The sequence below is a fragment of the Vitis riparia genome, chromosome 19 (assembly GCF_004353265.1).
Source record: "Vitis riparia cultivar Riparia Gloire de Montpellier isolate 1030 chromosome 19, EGFV_Vit.rip_1.0, whole genome shotgun sequence".
Taxonomy (NCBI): domain Eukaryota; kingdom Viridiplantae; phylum Streptophyta; class Magnoliopsida; order Vitales; family Vitaceae; genus Vitis; species Vitis riparia.
This window is the reverse complement of record NC_048449.1, coordinates 24934015-24957701: the sequence shown is the minus strand read 5'-3', so window position 1 is coordinate 24957701 and position 23687 is coordinate 24934015. Positions and strand designations below refer to the sequence as shown.

Below are 23687 nucleotides of genomic sequence, written 5' to 3'. Positions count from 1 at the left end.
CCTCTTTACTGAACAGATCTCTTGTTCCCTCTCTCGATATTTGTTTTGGTGAGTTACTTCGCGAAGAGCAACGCCTTAGTACTCAAGCTATTCTGGAGCAATCTCATGGCAGTTCCAGGACGACAACTGTAGCTTATGCTGCCTAAGGACGCAGACCGCCTATACATTCTAAAAACTTGCAGTGTTTCTGCTGCAAGGAATATGGGCATATTGCTGCCACTTGTCCTAAGAAGTTTTGTTCTTATTGCAAGAAGAAGGGTCACATTTTCAAAGAATGTCGTATTCGCCCCTAGAATCGTCAAACCCAAGCATTTCAAACTTCGGTTATTGTCCCTCCTGTAGCAACTTCTGCAGCACACGACTCTCCTTCAGCTGCGTGCTCTGTTCCTGCACCTCCTGCACCAGATTACTGCACCCCAGAAATGGTGCAACGGATGTTAATTTCAGCATTATCAGCAATGGAGTTCCAAGGTAACAATTCTACTAAACTCTGGTACGTGGACTCAGGGGCCTCTAATCACATGACTAATAATCCCACCGCTTTGTGTCATGTTCGGCCCTACGGTGGTCAATCTTCCATTCAGACTGCCAATGGCAACTCTTTGCCCATAGCTGCTATCAGCAATGCCTCTTCTAAGTTCGCTGATGTGTTTCTTGCTCCTCAGCTTTCCACGAATCTTATTTCTGTTGGTCAATTAGTTGATAACAATTGTGCTGTTAATTTTTCTGGTAATGGTTGTGTTGTGCAGGACCAGGTAACAGGGGAGCCGATCGCGAAGGGACCTAAAGTGGGGAGCTTGTTTCCACTATTTTTACCTGTTCCAGATTTTTCTCCACTTTCTTCTATTAAGTCTTTTGCTTGTAATAATGTTTCAGATCTTAGTATGGTGTGGCATCGTCGTTTAGGTCATCTCAATACTCAGATCTTATCTCATGTATTGAACTCTAATTTACCTGGTAATAAGGATCGTTCTTCTTTATCTCTTGAGTGTGATTCTTGCAAACTTGGTAAAAGTAAAACTCTTCCTTTCCCTTTACATGCAAGTAGAGCATCTCACTGCTTTGATCTTATCCATAGTGATGTTTGGGGACCTTCCCCAGTTAGTTCACATGAGAAATTTCAATGTTATGTGACTTTCATTGATGATCATAGCAGATTTACTTGGGTCTACTTTCTTCACTCTAAATCTGAGGTCTTTCGTACTTTCACTGAGTTTTTAGCGTATGTTGACAATCAATTTTCTACTTCTATTAAGACATTACGCACAGATTCCGATGGTGAGTATTTGTCTATTGAGTTTCAAGCATTCTTGGCTTCTAAGGGTATTATTCATCAACGTTCATGTCCCTCTACTCCTCAATAAAATGGAGTTGTCGAACGCAAAAATCGTCATCTCCTAGATGTGGTACGTACTCTCTTGTTAGAATCTTCTGTTTCATCCATGTTTTGGGTAAAGGCTCTAAAAACTGCTACTCACTTGATTAATCGTTTACCTTCTCAAGTCCTACATATGGAGTCTCCCTATTTCCGCTCATTTGCTAAGCAACCTAGTTATGATCACCTTCGTATTTTTGGTTGTGTATGCTTTGTTTATTTACCTCCTCATGAGCAACATAAATTATCTGCTCAATCTGTTCGATGTGCTTTCTTGGGATATAATATGTGTCAAAAGGGATTTGTTTGCTATGATCCTACATTACATCGTACACGTATTTCTAGGAATGTTATTTTCTTTGAAAATCAACATTTCTTTCCTGTATCCTCTTCTACTGTGGTCCTCCCCTCCTTTGAGCAGCAGTTCTCAGATCTTCATCCAATCAGTTCTCGCTTTTAACTAGGTATTGTGTATACGAGACGCTCCCGCCCACAGTCTCTTTCGGTGGCTCACTCGATATCTGATCCTACCATGCTCTAGATTCAGTCAGTTGCAGCACCTCCAGCACTTTTAGTACATTGCTCTCCTCGAGTGTCTGTACCTCGAATAGGTATGGATTTCCCTCTTCCAGTTCTGACAATTCTATTTCAGCCCTTACTACTGCATTGTCCAATTTTGATATTCCCACATGCTACTCACATGCTGCCAAGCATGATTGTTGGCGACAAGCTATGCAGGAAGAAATTGCCGCTCTAGAGGCCAATCACACTTGGGACATTGAGCCCTGTCCTCCCACTATTGTTCCTCTGGGTTGCAAATGGGTTTACTCAGTCAAGGTCCGATCTTATGGAAGTTTGGATCGTTACAAAGCTTGGCTTGTTGCACTTGGGAATAATCAGGAATATGGTGTAAATTATGAAGAGACCTTTGCTCCGATGGCTAAAATGACTATTGTTCGTACGATTCTAGCTCTTGCTGCTTCCAGTGATTGCCCACTACATCAGATGGATGTAAAAAATGCTTTTCTTCATGGGGATCTTAAAGAGTGTATTTATATGAAGTCACCCCCGAGATTGTTTCCCTCTTTGACTTCACATGTGTGTAAGCTTCGTCACTCTCTTTATGGTCTCAAACAGGCTCCAAGGGCCTGGTTTGATAAATTCCACACCACTTTATTACAATTTTCATTCAGGTAGAGCAAGTATGGCACTTCCTTGTTTCTTCGGAAATCAGACATGGGTATTGTTGTTCTTTTGGTTTATGTTGATGATATTGTGATCACCGGTTCCGATTCTGCTTTACTTGGTCGGTCAGCTCAAAACTCATCTCTCCGAGACCTTTTATATGAAAGATCTTGGGTCTATCACATATTTTCTTGGTCTTGAGGTGCATCATAGTCCCTCTGGTATTTCCCTCAATCAACATAAGTATGCGAGTGACTTGGTGGCTACAGCTAGTCTACAAGGGGCTACTTCTGTTGATACTCTCATGGAATTAAATGTCAAGCTTCGCAAAGAGGAGGACGACTTACTTGCTAATCCCAGTTTATTCAGGAAGTTGGTCGGTAGCCTTGTTATCTCACCATTACTAGACCGGACATTTCTTTTGTTGTATAGCAAGTCAGCCAGTTCATTCAAACTCCTCTTCATCTTCATTTGGTTGTTGTCCATAGGATCATACGCTATGTTCAAGGCACTTCTACTCGTGGCTTGTTCTTCCCTGCAGGCAATTCTACTCCCTTGCTGCTTATAGTGATGCTGATTAGGCTGGTTGTGTGGATACCCGTCGCTCCATCACTGGTTGGTGTGTGTTCTTTAGTGATGCATCGATCTCTTGGAAAAGTAAGAAGCAAGACAGAGTCTCTAAGTCATCTACGGAATCTGAGTATCGGGCGATGTCTCTTGCTTGTTCTGAAATCATTTGGCTTCGAGGTTTGCTTGCGGAGTTAGATTTTTCTGAGACCGATCCTACACCTCTACATGCCGATAATACAAGTGTTATTCAGATCACGGCCAATCCTGTCTATCATGAGCGCACAAAGCATATTGAAGTGGACTGTCACTCTATCCGTGAAGCCTTTGAAGCTCGTGTTATCACTCTTCCACATATTTCCACTGACTTACAAATTGTTGATATCTTCACCAAGGCTCTCCCTCGTCATCGACATTGCTTGCTAAGTAGCAAATTGATGCTTGTTGATCAACCTGCATCAATTTGAGGGGGGCTGTCAAAGGACAGCTTTGCTCTCCACACTTCTTTCCTTATTTTAGCCCACAATTGTTTCCTTATTTCTCCATTTATTATTCTATACAGTTAGCATACATTATTTGACAGATTATAGTTTACATGTATAGGGGTAGAATCATGCGGGAATTTATTTGCTTTTATTTGCTTTCCATGTATAGCATCCTTGTAAAGTCTATATATAACATACAAAACTCAAGGCCAAGGTATTCGGCCATTCACACAATATTTTGACATCAAGGTCACTCAAATCACTCAATCCTCACAAAGAATACATAGTCAGGTATGGTAGTATTGACCATTCATGATATACTTGTATTTAGAAGAGATTTGTGTGAGATTGGAAAGGTTAAAACACAATTCAATATGTGACAAGAAAGGACTGGTTTGGTCTCACAGATAATATATGTGAACTTTATTAACTGAGATCAATATGTTAGAATCTTAGCTTTTTTTTTTTTTGGATAGGTATGTTAGAATCTAACTTATAAATGTGCCTATGAATACTAATGAATATTTAAACAAAGTAGAAAATTAAACATGCCCAAAACACAACATGAGAAATCAAAGGAGAACAACGCTCACCCCCTAACCCATCTTGCTTGGATTGACATCTCTAGAGGTCGCATATAAAGTAAAAAAAAAAAAATGTTTTATTATCAATGAAAGTTAGTACATGAGTGTATGATAGGTAGTAGACATCATTTTCTAGATTGCATTGATAAGATGGATCCTTCAAGGTTAGAGGGGTGTGTGTTTCTTTGGGATTTTTTCTTTTTCTTGCTTTCCTTTTTGTTGTCAATGTTCTATGCATACTCCCCATATGGTTAGGACCTCCTAGCTTATTTTGACCTTCGAGAAAATGGAAGGAAAACTAAACTTCTTGGTACAAACCTTAGCAAAAATATGGTTCCTTTTTCTTCTTCTTCTTTTTTTCCCTTTTTTTAATAGGAAAGTGAAAGACTTTATAAACAAATTCACTCAGTACTTGGTGGGAGAAAGCAAAAAAAAAAAATCACCTCTAAGAGGATACTTGGCTGGGCAAGAATCCTCTTAAGCTTCGATTTCCAAATTTGTTCCAAGTCATTAGATTATCTTTTATGCTATAGATCAATCTTCTACCAGTCCACCTTAGAATTTCAACTTTCATAAAAACTTTTATGATTTGGAGATAAGGAAATGACTAGCCTCCTCTATTCCTTGGGTCATGTGTACATATCATCTTCCTTTATAGATAAAATCCTCAGTACTTTTTTCTGTCAGCTCATTTTACAAAACTCTCTCAGTTGCTCCCTCTTCTCATGTCGTAACCTCTTTTACTCCTACTATTTAATCTAAAACTCCACTAAAGGTGAAGGCCTTTGCTTGGTTTGTGGCAAATGAAAGGGTGTTAACCCTAACAACATGCTTTAATTAAGAAGACCTTACAAAGCTCTCAGTTCAGATCATTGTATTATGTGTTTGAAAAATAATGAATCGACAAATCATCACTTGTTCATTGTCGTCCCATTACACTAGTTCTTTGGCAAAGATTGTTTTGTTTAGCCAATCTTAAAAGCGTTCCTCCTAAAGGTATAGTAGAAATGATGTGAATCTCTTTTAAAGGCTTTGGAAGCCTTATAAAAGCAAAGAATCTGCAACAGATGGTTGTTTTATCCTTGATATGGTTTACCTAATTAGAGAGGAATGAATGGATTTTCCAAGATAGATGGAAATTTATGGTTGTCATTAGGGATTGGATTTACTTTTACTCTTCCCTTTAGGCCTCAATCACCAAATCCTTTTGCATATATCCCTTTGTTTCTCTTAATGTTGGATCGGAAGAGCGCTTGTTTCTCAAACAAGTCAATGAAGAAAGTGTTACTTGGTTGGTCACCCCCTCCATTAGGCTCGGTGAAGTTAAACTTTGTTGGATATTCCTTGGGTAACCCCAGTGAAAGATGTAGCAACATGATAAGAGATCACTCTAGTACAATGTTAAGAGTTTTCTATAAGCAAGCAAGAGTGGGGTTGGCTATTAGGGCAGAGATACTAGCATAGCTAAAGGGTTTATTACAAGCTAAAGCTTTAGGTCTATCCACCCTAATCGTAGAAGGCAATTTAGTTATTGTTATATCTTAAGTAACTAATAAGGAAAGAGGATCATGGAAGTTTGACAATTGGATGCACAAATCATAGATGTTAGTGAGTTGCGTTGTTCCTTCACTTAGGTTCCTTGTTCAGCAAAGCCGCAAATTAAGTAGCCAAACAAGGAGCTAAGCATTTAGCCTCTGTTGTCATAAACTTTCTTTCTCCTAGAGTGTGTTATATTTCTATTTTTTCTACCTTGATTTTTATTTGTAAGGTTGGATTTGTTCATGTTAGGTTTGACACATAGTTACTTTATAACCTTTCCTTACACATCCTTGAAGGAATGCTCATCATTTTTGTATTTATCCTTATACATCCTTCGAATACTTTTTTGTTTTTTCTCTTTGGTTAGAGGCAAAGTTGTTTATAATTGATCGCCCTCCAACTTTAGTTAGTTTTTTTATTGGTTGGGCTCTAGTTAAGGTTGTTTTTTGACCCGACTAAGTACTTATTTTCTTGTTCTTTTTGGTCGGTTTGGCGGTGGGTGTATAGGTATTGTATATCTTGAGTCACTCTTTTGGCGTCTCTTTTCAATAGATCTTTTCTTTACCGATCAAAAAAAAAAGATAAAGATAAATGAAGATGATTTATATATATATATATATAAAGAAACCATGTGCCAAAGTACATAGGATTATACAACATGCGTAAAAAGGCATAACCAAAATAAAAAGAACAGAGAAAACAACTCTCACTCTTAGCAAAAACCTAGCCAATTAACAAAATTAATTAAAGGCACAACACCTATATCTCCATACAACTTCATCCACAAAAACATGTTTGTAAGAAAAGAACTTTTCAAGGCTTGATCCAATTGATTCATTTCTTTCCATATTGTCTAGAAAAGGCACAGTGGAACCCTCTCTAAGGAACCATACCACCCTAAAAAAGTTTCTCTAAACATGGTAGATTACACCTAATAAACACCAAATAAAGTGAAAAGCAATAGCTAAAGAGTCCTTGTCTTGGCACAACGAAGAATGGATTCTTCTTCAACTTTATAAAGAAAGCATCTATTGTCGAAGAACCAACCTTTTCTCTAATAGAGCCCACACTTTTCCCAACTAGTTTTTCATGCAAAGAACCTTACTTTAGATGGTACCCATGGATTCTAAATTAGACTCATTGGAAAAGGAATCGAATCCCTTGATTCCAAGGCAGCATAAAAAGACTAAACAGAAAAATTATCATTCCATGAATCCATACACAATACCTTGTCCTCCCCCTCAATATTCATTGTCATTCCTCTACATTCAGCTCCCAATCATTCAAATGTCTATAAAAAACATGGATTTTAATGACCCCTCACCTGTCTAATCCCATAAATCCACCACCTAAGCCTCTTCCGATACTGCAAAAGAACACAAACATGGGAAAGATAAACACAAAGGTTCATCCTCACACCATCTCTCCTTCCAAAACTTCACTCTCCTTTTGAAACTTCCTTCCCTACTGTCCTTTTGTTTCTTCGTTCTTCTTAGCTGTATACTTCCTATGCACTAGTGTTAGAGCTCTTCTTCATGTCCTAATGATGTAAAGCTCCTGAGATTGGATAGATTGAAATATTCTAGGAGATTCTTCCAGCATTATTGATTCACTTCTCCTAATGATTTGGGATTTAAGATGATCAACCATCTCATGAAAGATTTGTACCTCTTTCCTAGGGCGTGCAGATGGAATATAATTAGGTCCCAGATTCCACCAATGAAGAAGATAACTTGTCGCTGCTGAGAGGGGGAGGGGGACAATTGCAAATAAAGAACTTATGGGACTTTTAACCTCCTCTAGTTAGGTTTAACCTAAGTCATGGTATTGTATTTTATTCCCTTTTTCCTTTTTAGCTCTTCCTTTCTATAGTTACTCTCCCAACATTTCTCCCTTCTTTTAATTTCTTTGTTGTCTATCAGAACATGAAACATAATCTCTACAAAGAAAAAAGCATCTCAACAACAGGCAAAATATGTCACAACAATTCACTACCAAAAAGCAAACCTGGAGTTCAAGAACTGCCTCTCCTGTTCGTGTTGGCTGCCCTCCAGCTTCAGGTACCAAATTCTTAGCTTTGTGGCACTACAATGCAGTCATGACCGTTAGCAGCAAAACATGGAAAAGATATTGAAACCATGGGACAACTCTTGCATCAATTACATAATAATAACCTATGAAGAAAATGGAACTAAGAAAGGAACTAGTAAATTACATCAAACTCATCATTTCCAAAAGAAATAAAATTGCACCTCATCAAATATAACAAGTCCATCATATCCTGATCCACACCACTGCACAAGTTGCTGCAGACGAGAGCGACCCTTTTCGGAAGATGCTATAAGACTGCTATAGGTCAAGAAAACAACTCCCTCCCTGACTCCCACAGACTTTGAATCAAGCTTAGAATAAGGCAGCTTATTCAAAGCATGCACTGCAAACAAAAGGCAATAGATCATCTTATGATTCACAGCACCCAATATATCAAGCAGGAAAGAAACAGTAAGAATAAAAGGCCTAAGACTATTCTAGTAAGGCAGCTTATTCAAAGCATGCACTGAAAACAAAAGGTAATAGATCATCTTATGATTGACAGCACCCAACATATCAAGAATGAAAGAAACAGTGAGAATAAAAGGCACAAGATTATTCGATTAAATCTTCAAATTTCATAAGCCAAAGTTAAATCTGAGTTTCCATGCACTCTACTCTATCTGTGCAATATCCTTCTATTTCTTTTCTTTCTTACTGTTTTTCCTTTTTCTTGGCTGACCTCTAGCCCATGTTTTAAAAGGCTATAGAGGCTTACACCTCAAGGTGACGCTCTACAAATTAGCCTTGAGGCTATAGCCTTAATTAAGATAACTGAAGCTTAAGCCTCACCCTACCGAGGAGGCTTATAGCTTTGAGGCTATAGCCTCAAGGCTAATGAGGCCATCCAAAGGGTTTTCAACCTTTATGGACTTTTGGTATTTATTTCATAAGAGACCTAAGTCTCAATATTCAATGAGTTTTAATGGATTCTATCATCTATGCTTTTATGGACTTCTGATATAGATTTCATGAATTTTGTATTGAGCCCCTAATTATTAAATCTCAATTTTGTATTAGATCTCATATAATCTAATAATTGATAGATAAAAAAAGATACCAATACAATTGGTGGATGAAGAAGAAGAGGGATGGGTTGGTATTAACACCAATGGGGAGGATAATATAATAATTGCATATGATTATATTCCTCGGAGGATCCTAATGATAGTGACAATAATGTTGAAAATTATTTGGTAGAACCATGAGAGAAAGCTAAATTATAGGAGAGAAAATGAATTAAATTAGAACTACTAACAATGACAAATAATTATTTTTATTGTGTGAACTTTGTCTTTTTATTTTTCAATTTTATTGTGATTTTATGAGGTTTTTTTTTTTATAATTGTATATTATTTATTTATTTAAGTTGAGGCTTACGCCTCATTCTGCCTTGAGGCTTACATCTCGCCTCATTTAGGCAAAACGCCTCAAGATCATCTTTAACCTTTTAAAACATTAGCTCTAGCTATTTCTTAAAATTTCGGTATAGTGCCAAAGTCTAATCAGAATTATTATAATTCAACGATTTTCTGGATAGATTGTAAATGATAAAACAAATGTTTAACAAACATATCTATGCCAAATTAACTAAAATGTAAGTATTTACCTTCAACAGATGTTGCACCCACGTCATCCAAGTCCCTTCTTGCATCAAACTTCAAGTCTGAACCAACAGAAATCCACCTGTGTAAGGCCATCAGAGAAGGTGAAAAAGCATTACAAAACATGAGTCAACATATGACAAATTCATGCCTGGAAGCAAATGCCCTAATCACACAATAATTGGTCAAACAAAACATACACAATCAAAAATCAATAATTAATTAATTAAATAAAATACAATGAAAAGATGTGCATGCATACAGAGACTGTAATCAGCCTAAAACTTACAATGCTTTCCTCATCCCATGGTGCCAATTCTCCCATATTAACCCTGCAATTGTTCGACCTTTACCCACACCAGCCCCATCTCCAATAAAGAATCCTGCTCTAGCACCACTCTGAAGGTGATGAAGATGTCTCTGCCATGGAAAACAAAATTATCTCACAAGTGAAGGAGCATACTCAGTTATTGGCCATAAGTTCAGTTCAATTATAAAGGAAACCTGACAAGCATAGACCAATGTCTCAATTTGCAAGCATGACAAGGCATTTGAACTTTCCAAATCATCCTTGATTTTGAGATCATATGTGGGTTCCGGTGGCTGCACTGCAGATAAAGAAGACGTCTCAACAACATGATCCGGGTGAGGAGGACCAATAGACAGTTTGGGAGGGCGCTGTATTTAAACACAAACAAGCATAAATACATGAGCCATCTGAAAGAAATTTTCCATTAATCCGGCTGACAAACCAAAGCAGAGAATTGAAGTTGATAGAAGAATATAAAAAAGGCCAAAACAAAGCTTAAAACTTTGAAGTTTAAAGAAGCACAGCACTCACATAGTCTGTAAATGTTTCTCCCACCATACCACCTTCATCTTCTTCTCGCTCCACTTCAATGGCTACCTGACAGGTATCAGTGACTCAGGCTAGGACTTAGAAAGCAAAACTAACAGAGTTATAGTTAGATTCCTTTTTCTTTTTTTCTGGGGATTGGAAGGATTAAGACAGTAGGATTAATTACATTTTAGAAACTTCCTCCAAAAAATAATCCAATGAAAACATCCATAGCAAGAGTTACAAATATTGCCCATCCTTCACATGTACTTTCAATTCCTTGTCAATGAAGAGTTGTAAATATTCATACAATCAACTGCAGCATAGCAAGAGTAACCAATAAAACAAATTTAATGTTGCAAATGTACCAAAAGTTAAGGCATTAGTATCTCCCAATTTAATTAATATCCAAGCATACTTTGGCATTGGTAACCCCTAATTAATCCACAGTACAAACAAAGATCCCTGCTCTAATTCTTGTCCATGAGTCCTTAACCTTTATTTCGTTATGAGTCAAATGTTCCTAGAAGTGCATTTTTTTATAAGAAAAGACATTTCACTTGAAAAAAGAAAGGATGAGTAGACCTCAATAACAGCAAATGAAAATCAAAAGAAAACCAACCAACAACCACATAAGCTCTCAGAAGGATAATTATTTGCCCTAAAAGAGTTATAGACAAAGTTCCCTCCAGATTAGCCGATCTAGGCAACTAAAAGAGGCCAAAAGTCCATGTCAGAAATGTAAAATATCCCTAATCAAATGATCATACTGCCAATGACCCACTGACCAAGCTAAACTGGAAAGTTACAACCAAAGAGCTTCTTTTGATATAAAGATGTCTAATAACAACTACTTGGAGAAAAACGATAACCACATGTCCTAGTGATCTTTAATGATTCCCACTTGAACTTGAGTTTAAGTAGGGCTGAAACTCAGTCAAGCCCCCTGACCCAGTCCAACTTTCAGGTGGAATTTGTAAAATTTGTTTCCTTTTACATCAAGTTGGGTTTTGGTCGGAAAAGAAAAGAAAAGGAAAAAAATGAAAAACAAACTGGCCTCAATTTGAGTGGAGCACAGAAAGAGGATGTGTGCAACCCAATCCTTAGTCGTTACTTTGTTATAATTTTCAACCATTACTTTACTAGCAAATGGACAACAAACATCTATGCAAAAAAAAAAAAAAAAAACCCTAAGAACTCTCTTTCCTCTCTCCTCTCTTTGAGTTCCACCACCATTATCAATATCCTTTGTATTGCCATTCACCATTCTATTTTTTTTTTATAAGTAAATGCAATTGTATTAAGAAAGCCAAAAAAATACACCTAAAAGCATACACGAAGTATACAAGGCCAAAATGCTAAAAAAGAGAAGGAAAACACAAAAAAAACCACCAACTTATTTACACCCCAACCAATCAATGAAATCCAGTAAAGACTCACCATTCTATATTGTCATGTATCTTGATCACCACCGTTTCTATAAGAAAATGAAATAAATATATAGAGTGCCAGAACAAAGGGCACAACCTTGGTTTATGTACTTGTACAAGGAAAACATGTTCTCACCATAGGCATTGTCATTCACTAATTACCATTTGTTGTTATTACTTTTTTTTATCAAAAACAAGAGATGTATTAATTACATATAAAGAGTTCATGAGAAAGATAAGGAATCCTCCCTACAAATACACAAACCTAATCTAAACACTAAAAACCTCCACTATACAAGGAGATTTGTACAAAAACGATATATTGCAAAAGAATGTACAAGGAATTCACCTCATAAAAAAAGGGGCTAGGCTCCTTTCATTATTGGCCCTACCCTAGTGGTGTACATGCCAAATGCCGATTGAGCTTAATGACATTCATCGGAATGCCTTTAAAATCATCAATACAAAAGGCCCAAAAAGAAGTGAAGCAATGAAATAAATCCCATAAAATCTCTAAGTCCACCATTTGTCCTCAAAGATCTTAGCATTCCTCTCTTGCCACATAATCCAAATCAAAGTGAGACAAGCAATACTCCAAAGGGTCTTGCCTTTAGTGGAATTCCCAAAACCCATATAAGAGATAGTCATCATGTCACAATAACTCCTAGGCTGAACACACACCATCCCTGCCAATATGAATAGCTTGTGCCACAACCCCAAAATAAATAGACAATGTAGAAATAGATGGTCACTCATCTCTCCACTCCCCCTACATAGTATGCACCATTTGTTGTTCTTACTTCTCTCTTAGGTTTTTCTATTTCTCATTCAGCCCTCAAAACCCGCACTGTCAAACAACCTCATTTCTATCACCAGCACCACCACTGATTGTTATCAACATTGCTATTCATGATTGTCATCTCTGTTGAGTGTTGTTGTTTATCGTCAAGCAATCACATCCAACCCTCTCTATGTTTTTTCCTCTCTAGTTTGCTTCTCTTTTAGTGTAACCTTACCACTAAATCATCTTGAAACCAATCAAGCCTAATTTGAGCTCCTAAAATAAGCTCAAGTTTGGCATTTGGAGTTGTAGATTGGGTTAGGCTAAGTTCGGATAAGTTCAAAAAAGTCAGTTCGACTTTGACTTTTGACTTGAATAAACCTACCCAAGTTGTGATCTATGTTTAGGGCCCTTCCTAAAAGGGGAGGAATTCATTACCTCAGTATAGGCTCTCCTATAGCTCCTCAAAAAAAATACAGCCTAATCCATCAAATTAATGTTGAAAGGAGTCCCAAGAACTCTTTAGTCACCAACACCCACATAAAGAGGTGAAAAGAGAATCTTATCCTAGACTCCATCCATCGACCTCGTGGACTCAAAGATCCTAGCATTGACCCAAAGCTTTTCTATAATTCTTAGATAGTTTTCTTTCTTTCTTTTTTTTTAATCTTTCGAGGGGGTGTAGGCAAAAGGAGAAAATATATATTAAAAGTGCCTAAGCAAATGGCACAATGAAGATGTATAAATTTTTCACCAAAAGAGGCACACAAGAGGAAGAGAGAAGAACAAAAGCAAACTGTCTCTCCTTAGTTTGAGCTGTCAATCTATAGAGCCTATCATGGTCAAGGAATGATCATATATATACAATTTGGCAGCCTTGCTGCAACAATATTGAGTTTGACAGCATTGGGGATGAAGAGGCAGCCAGGCTGGAGGAGAGTTTTTCTGGGGATGAGGTGTTCTTGGCTCTTTCAGACCTGAATGGGGACAAGGCCCCTGGTCCGGACGGTTTTTCCCTAGCATTTTGGCAATTCTGTTGGGATTTTGTCAAAGATGAGGTTTTGGGTTTCTTCAAGGAGTTTTTTGAGAGGGGAAAATTCGTAAGAAGCCTGAACACCACTTTCTTAGTTTTAATCCCAAAGAAGAGTGGGGCCGAAGACTTGAGTGATTTCAGACCCATCAGTTTGGTGGGGGGTCTCTACAAGCTGCTTGCTAAGGTCTTAGCCAATAGATTGAAAAAGGTAGTGGGAAAAGTGGTGTCCTCTTCCCAAAATGCCTTTGTTGAAGGTAGGCAAATTCTTGATGCTGCATTAGTTGCTAATGAGGTCATAGATTCCGTGCTGAAAAGAAAGGAAAGTGTGATCTTGTGTAAATTGGACTTAGAGAAGGCCTATGATCGAATTAATTGAGATTTTCTGATACCGGTGATGCAAAGAATGGGTTTTGGGGAGAAATGGATTGGGTGGATTAGATGGTGCATATCCACTGCCTCGTTTTCGGTTTTGGTCAATGGTTCTCCTTCCGGTTTTTTCCGGAGTTCCAGGGGGTTAAGGCAAGGAGATCCTCTCTCTCCTTACCTTTTCGTCTTAGGAATGGAGGCCTTAAGTAGTCTCATCAACAGAGCAGTGAGAGGGGGCTTTCTCTCAGGCTGTAGGATAGGGGGAAGGGAAGGTGGCGGGATCCAAGTTACGCACCTGCTGTTTGCCGATGATACTTTGGTCTTCTGTGATGACTCTCAAGAGCAAGTGGCTTTTCTAAGTTGGTTATTAATGTGGTTTGAAGCTACTTCCGGACTGTGCATTAATTTGAATAAAAGTGAGATTTTGCCGGTGGGTTGTGTGGAGAATGCTGAGTTACTGGCAGCTGAACTGGGCTGCAAGGTGGAATCTCTCCCCTCCACCTGTTTGGGACTCCCTTTGGGAGCTTCACATAAGTCTGTGAAGGTTTGGGACGGAGTGGAAGAGCGGATGAGGAAGAAACTTGCCTTGTGGAAGAGGCAATTCATTTCTAAGGGAGGAAGACTCACCCTCATCCGGAGTACTTTGGCGGGCATGCCAACTTACCTTATGTCACTATTGCGCATGCCAAGAGTGGTTAAGCTAAGACTTGAGAAAATTCAAAGGGATTTTCTTTGGGGAGGGGGAGCGTTGGAGAAGAGGCCCCATCTTGTTAAGTGGGCTGTTGTTTGTACTCACAAAAAGATGGGTGGATTGGGGATTAGAAATCTCTCCATTTTTAATAGAGCTCTCTTGTGCAAATGGAGTTGGCGTTATGCGGTTGAAAGAGATTCATATTGGAAGCTTATTATTAGTACGAAGTATGGGGTGGAAAGAGGAGGGTGGAGCACTTGTGGGGCTAGGAAGGGCCATGGGGTTGGGCTTTGGAAGGAAATCAGCAAGGAAGGGTTGCTTTTGCACAATAATGTATCTTTCTCAGTGGGGGATGGTAAAAGGGTGAGGTTTTGGAAAGATATTTGGTGCGGGAACACCCCCCTTTGTGAGGCTTTTCCCTCTTTGTTTGATTTAGCGGGTTCTAAAGATGCGTGGGTTGCGGACTATTGGGATCCAATGGGGGAAGTGGGAGGGTGGTCTCCACTTTTCCTTAAACCATTCAACGATTGGGAGGTGGAGGAGGTGGAGAGACTCCTATCATCCATTCAAGGGAAGAGGTTGGAGGCTGATGGGGAGGATAGGATGCAGTGGAGAGGGACGAAAAACGAGATTTTCACTGTAAAATCTCTTTACAAGTCTCTTGATCATAGCGGTGCAGTCTCGTTTCCGGGTAATATCATTTGGAGTCCGTATGTTCCTTCAAAAGTGAGTTTTTTTGCTTGGGAAGCTTCTTGGGAGAAGGTACTTACTCAAGATCAGCTTAAGAGAAGGGGCTGGATCTTAGCCAATAGATGTTGCTTGTGTTGCATTGAAGAGGAAACAATAAACCATATTCTTGTTCACTGTTCTAAGACGAAGATCTTGTGGGATCTTTTGCTCTCTCTTTTTGGGGTCAATTGGGTGTTTCCGTTTTCGGTGAGAGACATTCTATTAAGTTGGTATGTCTTTTTCAAGGACAAGAATCATAGGAAGGTTTGGCGGCAGCTCCTCTATGCTTATTTTGGACAATTTGGAAGGAAAGAAATAGGATAGTCTTCGATAACGAGGCTTTGTCGACTCAAAGATTGAAAAACTCATTTGTTTGTAATCTATTATCCTGGGCTAATTCTTCTATAGGTGTAGGCCCTTTATCTTTGTTTTCCTTTGTGGATTGGTTGGGTTCTTGTTGAGGGCCGGTGAGTGCTCATGTTTTTGTTGCTTGTATTAGGTCTCTCTTGTATACACCCTGTATGCTCTGGGTTGCCTTTCAAGCTCCCTTTTTCTAATATATCATTGTGCTTTTGCCTATCAAAAAAAATATATATACAATTTGGCCCTGGATCCAAATTTCAAAGGGAATCACACAAGCTAAAGTGCTCTATCAACTATGATTTGGCGTTAGGAAAAGGGAGTAGGAGTGGGAAAAGCTCTCAGATCGCAGAGGGTGGACCTTGTTTGCATGCAGATTCTTGAAATGGGGCAATGTGGAAGTTAAGGGTCAAGTAGGGCATATTCTAGTTTTTTAGGACTGTAGGATGCTGAAAATTCTGGATATGGAAGTAAGGCATTCTCTCTTTCACGTCAGTTTAAGAACTACAAGGATAATTTTGTTTAGGTGTTTTTTGGACTGTATGGGCCGGTCTTTAATAGAGAAAGAGAGGTTATGTGGTTAGAACTAGGCAATATTAGGTGGAGTGAACTCTGGTGTATTAGAGGGGATTTCAATGTCATCAAATTCCCGAGGGAAGGGAGAAATTGCTTGAGAAACTCAGCTGCAATGAGGCATATTGTGGAAATCATTTATGAGCTTCAATTGAGGGATCTTCCTCTTGCAGGGGGCTTTTTACTTTATGTGGGGGCCATAATAATCGGTCCTCTACTAGGCTAAATCATTTCCTTGCTTCAAAAGTGTGGGAGAGCCATTTCAAATGTCTAACCCAAAGTGTGTTACCTAAACCCGCTTCTAAACATGCCCCTATTTTATTAGATGTAGGAGGGATAGGGAGTGGAAAAACGCTTTTTTGTTTTGAAAATGTGGTTGAAAGTGGAAGGTTTTAAAAGTTAGAAGATAGTGGGAAGGCTACAATTTTAGTGGTTTAGCCACATCCTAGCTAATAAACTCTAGGCATTGAAACCGATTTTGAAAGTTTGGAATAGAGAGGTGGTGGGGTATGTTTCCACTAATGAAGCTACAACTCTCAACCAGATTGGATTCTGGGATGCAAAAGAAAGGAAATTGAGTCTTTCAAAAGAGGGGAGCGAGGCCAAGGGAGCTATTGTGGAAGAGTTCACAAAGTGGGTAGTAATGGAAGAGATCTCTTAAGGCAAAAATCAAGAGAATTGTGGTTGAAAGAACATAAAAAATCTAAATTCTTTCACAAATCAGCAAATGCCTAGAGAAGAAGGAATTATTTGGCTTTAAATAAAGTGAAGGAGGGAAGGCTTTCTAAGGAAGTAGAGGTAAAGGAAGGGGTGATCAATGCTTTTTAGAATATTTTGCCCAAGTCAAAGGATTAGAGATCGAGAATTAGTGGGATGTCTTTCTTCTCATTAGGCAGCAAAGATTAAAGGGTCTTAAGAGACCTTTCCCTGAGGAAGAGGTTCTCCCAACTCTTTCCACCCTGAGAAAGGATAAAGCCTTTGGATGTTTTTTCTTTGGCATTTTGGTAATTTATTGGGACTTTGTTAAGAACAATGTAATGGCTTTTTTTTTTTTTTTTTTTTTGCAAAGTTCAATGGGTTAAGCTTTTATAAAAGAAGCTAAAACACCACTTTCATGGTGCTAATCCCAAAAAAAGGGGGAGCAAAAAGTTTGAAAGACTTATGCTCTATCAGTTTGGTGGGAGAACTTTACAAGCTCCTAACTGTCTTGGCTAATAAACTAAATAAAGTGGTAGAAAAAGTAGTATCCAATTTTCAGCATGCGTTTGCTGAAGGGAGACAAATTTTATATGCAATGCTCATAGCAAATGAAAACTTTAACTCAAGGCTAAAAGGTTTGGAGAGTGGGATAATTTCTAAGATGGATATTGTGAAGACTTATGATCATGTGAATTGGGACTTTTTGCCAATAGTTATGGAAAAAATGTGATTTAGTGCTAAGTAGATAAGATGCATGAGGTAATGTATCTCTTTGGCTGGCTTCTCAATTTTGATTAATGGGAACCCCAGCAAGCTTCTTCCAGAGCTCTAGAGGCTTGAGACCAGGTGACCCTCTTTCCTCTTTATCTTTTCATTACAACAATGGAGATGGTCTCCTACATACTAAAAAGGCTAAGGAATGAGGTTTTATAAAGGGTTTTGGACTAGTGGGAGAGGAGGAAAGGGTATGGAAGTGTCCCATCATTTCTTTGTTGATAATATTCTTTGTGATTCCAACAAGGAGCATATAGAGTACTTGACTTGGGCTTCATGTGGTTTGAAGCACTCTCAAGTTTAAAAATTAATATAGAAAAGTTTAGAAAAGAGTGTGTTGATCCCAATGGAAGAGGTTACTGATTCAGAGGAGCTAGCTAGGGTGCTAGGTTGCAGAATCTGTTCCTTACCCACCACCTACTTAGGCCTCCTTTTGGGATCTCCCTTCAAATCATTACAAGTTTCGGATGTAGTGGAGAAAAGATTTCAAAAACAACTCACTATGTGGAAAGAACTTGCTATGTGAAAGAGATAGCACTTGTCAAAATGAGGAAAAATGATTTTTGGTTACAAGCGCCCTTTCTAGCTTACCAATTTGCTTCATGTCTTTATTTGTTATCCTAAGCAAGGTGAGTTTAAGATTGAAAAAGATTCAAAGAGACTTCCTATAAGAGGAGGTGAGCCTCAAAGAAGGCCTCATCTGATGAACTGGTCAACAGCATGCATGGAAAAAAAGAGCGGGGATTTGGGCATAAGAAATTTATCAATTCTAAACAAGGCACTCCTTGGAAAGTGGTGTTGGAGATTTGCATTTGATTATATTCCCTTTGGAAGCATGTGATTATAGAGAAGTAAGGGGTAGAAAAGGGGGTGTTGATGTTCAAGAGCTTTAAGGGATGGTTATGGTGTGGGGTTATGGAAGGCTTTCAGAAGTGGGTGGGAGGGGCTTTAATAAAAGGGTTAGGTTTAAGTTAGGAAGTAGTAGGAAGGTGAAATTTTGGATGGGTGGTGTGGTGATAAGTACCTAGAAGAGGCCTTTCCTGAGTTGTTCTCTATGGCCTCTACAAAAGATGCTTGAGTTTACTAATTGTGGGAGCAAAGCGGCAAGGGAGGTTGTTAGAATCCTTTGTTCATAAGACAAAATAATGACTAGGAGCTAGGAGAGGTGAAGGCACTTTTAAGGAGATTGCAAGGGCAGATGATTGGAAGGGATGTAGAGGATACCATGGTTTAGCGAGTTTCAAAGACTGAAAAAATTACAAGTTACAATTAAATTCTTTTTATTCCGCCTTAACAAATTATAGAATGGAGGAGTTTCCATCTAGCATGTGTGGCCCTTAGGTCCTAGTGACGGTCAATCTGTTTGGTTAGGAAGCTCCTTGGTAAGAACTTTGACTTTGAATCACCTAAAAAGGAGACGTTAGAGGTTGTCAAGCAGGTGTTATTTGTATAAAAAGGGGACAAAGAAGTAGTGGATCATATCCTTCTTCATTATTACAAAGCAGCCATGTTATGGCAATTAATTTACGCTCTATTTGGTGTTGAATGGCTGATGTTATCATTAGTCAAGAATGTCCTTCTAAGCTGGCATGGATTCTTTCTTTTTTTTTTTTTTGGGGGGGGGGGGGGGGGGGGGGGGGGGGTAGGCATTCTAAGTTTGCATGGATTCATTGTAGAGAAGAAGAGAAAGAAAGCATAAAGAGCAACTCCTTTATGTTTATTTTGAACTATATGGAAGAAGAGAAACATGAGAGATTTCAAAAACATCAAAAATACAAATCAAGAAATTAAACAATCCTTTATATACAATTTTCAGGAATGGGTTAAGGTGCACATAGGAGAATGTTCCTTGCCTTTGATGGATTTTATTAATTAGTCGAACTCTGAACAAGACAAGAGTGGTGTTTCTTGTGCCCCCTCTACTTCTTTTGGCCTTAGACGCCTTGTATACCCATGTATACTTTTTTGCACCTTTTGGTAGGCACTTATAATATAATTCTTCTTTACCTATCAAAATTTATATGTATATAGTCTAACCCATTCCAAAAAAAGTATTCATAAAAGAAAGTTTAATTGTTTGTTTTGATTGTTCCAAGTCCTCAAAGACTCTTTTGTTCATTTCCTTCCACAACATCTAAAATAGACACAAAGGAGTTACCCTCCAAGCTTTTTTCTATTTCTTTCCCATGAAAGATCCATGTCAACTCAATAGAGGTCCTCTTACAATAGAGTGAATTACCCATACCATATCAAACAGAGAGAACACCAGTTGTCACAAGATACTTACTTTAGGGCAATGTAGGAGCAAATGATCCATTGATTCTTCTTCTATTTTAGACATATAGCATCTACTTGACATTATCCTTCCCTTTCTTTTAAGTTGATCAATCGTCAAAATTAGTCCTCATATTGCTTCCCATGCAAGCCTAGGAATTCCACGCTATGCTTATGGAAAAGGCCTTCTTCTTCCTTAAACTCAGGAGTCATACAAGGATTTGACAGAGAACTAGCCACACTTGGACTTTTTTCACCCCACCCTATCATTCTCATCTCTCTTAACCAAACTCATATGCAGGTTCTAAAAAACTGTTGTCACTCCTCCGAGCTCCTAATCATGGAACTATCTTAACAAGTGTGGGATCCACCAACCTCTTTACCTAACTTGCTTCCAAGCCTCTGCTACCATAAATCCTTAGTTGTGGCTATAGAAAATAATGCCGAAAATGTCTCCTCTAAAGATAAGTCTCCACACCATCTATCATTCCTTCTTCCATTGTCAATCATTAAATGAGAACTGCCCTTGATAGATTCCACCCAATTCTAATTACCTCCACACCCACCCCATAACCATCTCTCACAACCCTTGAACACCATCCCCCTTCTTCTTTCTCAAACTTTTAAGCTATAACACATTTCCATAGGGAATCCCTCTCAATTGTGAATCTCCAAATCCACTTGCCAAAGAAAACCTTATTTAGAGCAAAGAGATTTCCAATGTTAAGGCCCTCATACTTTTTTCCAAGCAAACCATGGACTAATTTACCATATGAGGATTTTTTCCAAACTCAAACCCATCCCAAAGAAGTTTCTTTGGATCTACTCCAATCTTAAACTCGCTTTCATGGGATAACGAATAGAGACATCAAATAAACAAGAAGATTACATAATGTACTTCTGATCAAGGTGAGTCTCCCTCCCTTAGGGATAAATATTGCCACTTCCACATAACGAGCCTTCTTTGATATCTCTCCTCCATCATCTCTCAGACCCTTATTGAATTAAAAAGAAGCTCCTAAGGGTAGGCCAAAGTAAGGCTTGAGGATTATAAATTCCTAGATAGTTAAAAAACAATTATACATTAATGGCCCTTCTCAACTTTGGATAGAGCCTAATATTAAGGTTTCAGGTATTAAACAAATATGCACTATAATAATTTCTTTTTATCAAAAAACAACAAATGTATTAAATTAAGCATAAAGAAATACAATACGCACTATAGTAATTTCAATCATACACTTTTAGTCTTTCAATTGTGCTTCAAGTTGTAATTAAATTTAACTACATTTTGAATGTTGAACCTCTAGATAGTGATAAATGATAAAGACGCAAAAATTACCTAAGAACAATGCAAAAATTACCTAAGAACACTATGATGATTGATGTCAACAACCACCTTTTCTCCGACAAGTGCAAACAATCCATGTGGTGATTTGAGCCATGGTAAGAAACTACTTGCTCACAAGATAGAGAAGGTCATATCACATAGGTTGTACCTCCATTGGGTGTGAAAATGCACAAGATATTTATTTTTTTTCCTTTTATAGGCAAAGATCAATTCTATTAAAAGCACCTAGCAAAAAAGGGTACACAAAAGTATACATGTTGTATAGAAAGACAACAAAAGGCCAAACAAAGCAAAGAGAGACCAAAAACAATACTCTCTCTTTACTTAGAGCTCAACCAATCAATGAAGTCTAAATGGGACATTGAGCAATAACCTATATAGACTCTCACCCACACTAAGAAATTATACATAGAGAATTGTTGGGACATTTATATGCACAAGAAAATCAATTCATACAAATATGATATTAGGAGAGAAGAGATATAAGAGGGAAAACAAATGCAAGAAACCGAAGTTCTTTGGGAATACTAATAGGAGGGATTGTAAAAATGATCTTCAGTTGATTCAAGCTATCTAAGATAGCCTTTGATATCATGAGAGAGGAGGAAAGAGAAGATTAATGACACACATGATATGTTTGAGGCTATTTTTTGGGGAGTATTTACTTTTGGTATTTTACCAAGAGTGGATGAGGTTTAGCAAAGGTTCCTGGAGACATCTAACTATTCCATTCAGTCCCATTACTGTCATTATGAGACAAGTGATATTTGGACAAGAAAACAACAATCCAGGCTTTAATGTAAATTCTTCTTCTCTCTTTTTTGCTTTTAGATTCTAGGGTATTTACACAAGTTGAATGAGTATATCCAAACTCATTTATGTATTGGACTGGTTTAACTACAGCCATGTCCAAAATCATTTACAATGTAATTCTAGTTAGGTCAATAAATAAATGCATCAGTTAATGCTTGCCACCCTTTATGAGTGAGTATAAATTCAACTATTCATTTACAGTCCATCAATTGACCAAGGGTCCTTTCATTTTCATTTTTACTTTTACGAAATGGTACTACTTGACTTTAGGCCACTCATATCCCTCCGTACTAGGCATAATCATCTCCCCTCTTGGGCCTCATAAAATGTGACTGAGTTTGAGAAAAAGATGTAGGCAGGAAACTATTTATGGAAGGCTTCCGCATTATGCTTTTCTCCAAGCTCCATAGCATCCTTGGACACTTGTCAACCTCCATTCTGTTACAAAATCAATTTATAACAGCAACAAATAGCCAACACCAAATCACCAAAAACTCCAGCTAAGACTCCATTGGCATTGCTTTTGCACAATGTTGCCAATGAAGTTCATGCCATAAGATGCAAAATTCAGTAGCCCTAAACCATAATTCCAAATTGTATTTCATTTTATATGATTTATAGGCAACCAAGGCAATCAAACACCGCGTTAGGGAGTTCCAAAGGCAACAAATTAAACAGAGAAAGAGAGTAACGGAGACCTCATTCACTTCCTCGGGAGGAGGGCGTGGAGGGAAGAACTGCTTGAGCTTAGAAACATCGACGGCGAGGTCAATCCCACACTGCGGACATGCAAACCTAGAGAGACCATGCGGAACATTAAGTATCGCCTTGCAGTGAGCGCAGGGAAGCTGGATCTTGGTAGGATCGATGCCGTGAGCCGGCACCGGCGGGAGGTGGGTTCTGCTCACCAGCTCTGGCGGCAACATCTGCGGCAATTGGCACGTAGGGCACACGAACTCCGTCAGCCCCGCTCCCACCGTCAAGATCATGCGGCATCCCGCGCACCGGACTTGGCATCCTCCACCACCTCCTCCTCCCATCAGCGGTGGCGCCGGCGGTGTTAGAGGTGGTGGCACCGATGGCTGCCCCATTTCTCCCAACCACGGCTTCTCCAAATATCGCTCCGATTGTGGAACTGCGCTACAAGCGACCGTTGGTGGATTCTAGGGTTAAAGTATGGAAGGTTTTGGGTTTCTCCCCTTTCTCGCTCTTTCTCCCCAAATTTTCTCGAGAAAACAAAGAGGCCCCCAATTTCCTCGGACGTTAAATTTGATCGTTCTAGCCTTTTGGCCTTCAGTTCCACTCGGCCTGAGGAATAGCACGTGCCATACGCGTTCCTGAATATATATAATTTTTTCCCCTTTCCCAAATTTACGAAATATAACGACAAAATAAAAGAAAAAATATTACATTTATATTTGATTAATGATAGGATAGCATAAGTTATCTACTTTTTTTTTTTACCCTTTCCACATAGAATATATTAATTTCATGTTAAAACATGGGCTAATCCCATATATCATAAATTTATTTTTTATCAAATTT

At 38.5% G+C, this 23687-nt stretch overlaps 1 protein-coding gene across 4 annotated transcripts in view; it reads right to left on the bottom strand.

Moving 5' to 3' along the window:
- Nucleotides 1–23439, bottom strand: part of LOC117909355 (protein FORGETTER 1) — an 81447-nt gene extending 58008 nt beyond the window's left edge. For 3 of the 4 annotated variants that reach the window (XR_004650343.1, XM_034823366.1, XM_034823368.1), the window contains exons 1-7: nt 22841–23439; nt 10272–10337; nt 9935–10108; nt 9720–9850; nt 9436–9512; nt 7988–8169; nt 7743–7820 (exon numbers count right to left, since the gene is read on the bottom strand). Coding sequence is in view for 3 of the 4 variants with exons in the window: in XM_034823366.1 (XP_034679257.1) it covers nt 7743–7820; nt 7988–8169; nt 9436–9512; nt 9720–9850; nt 9935–10108; nt 10272–10337; nt 22841–23233 (1101 nt within the window). In the remaining variant the exon portion in view is untranslated. The remainder of the gene's footprint in view (nt 1–7742; nt 7821–7987; nt 8170–9435; nt 9513–9719; nt 9851–9934; nt 10109–10271; nt 10338–22840) is intronic. The other variant, XM_034823367.1, reaches the window with a different exon arrangement.
- Between the last annotated feature and the right edge of the window lie 248 nt (nt 23440–23687).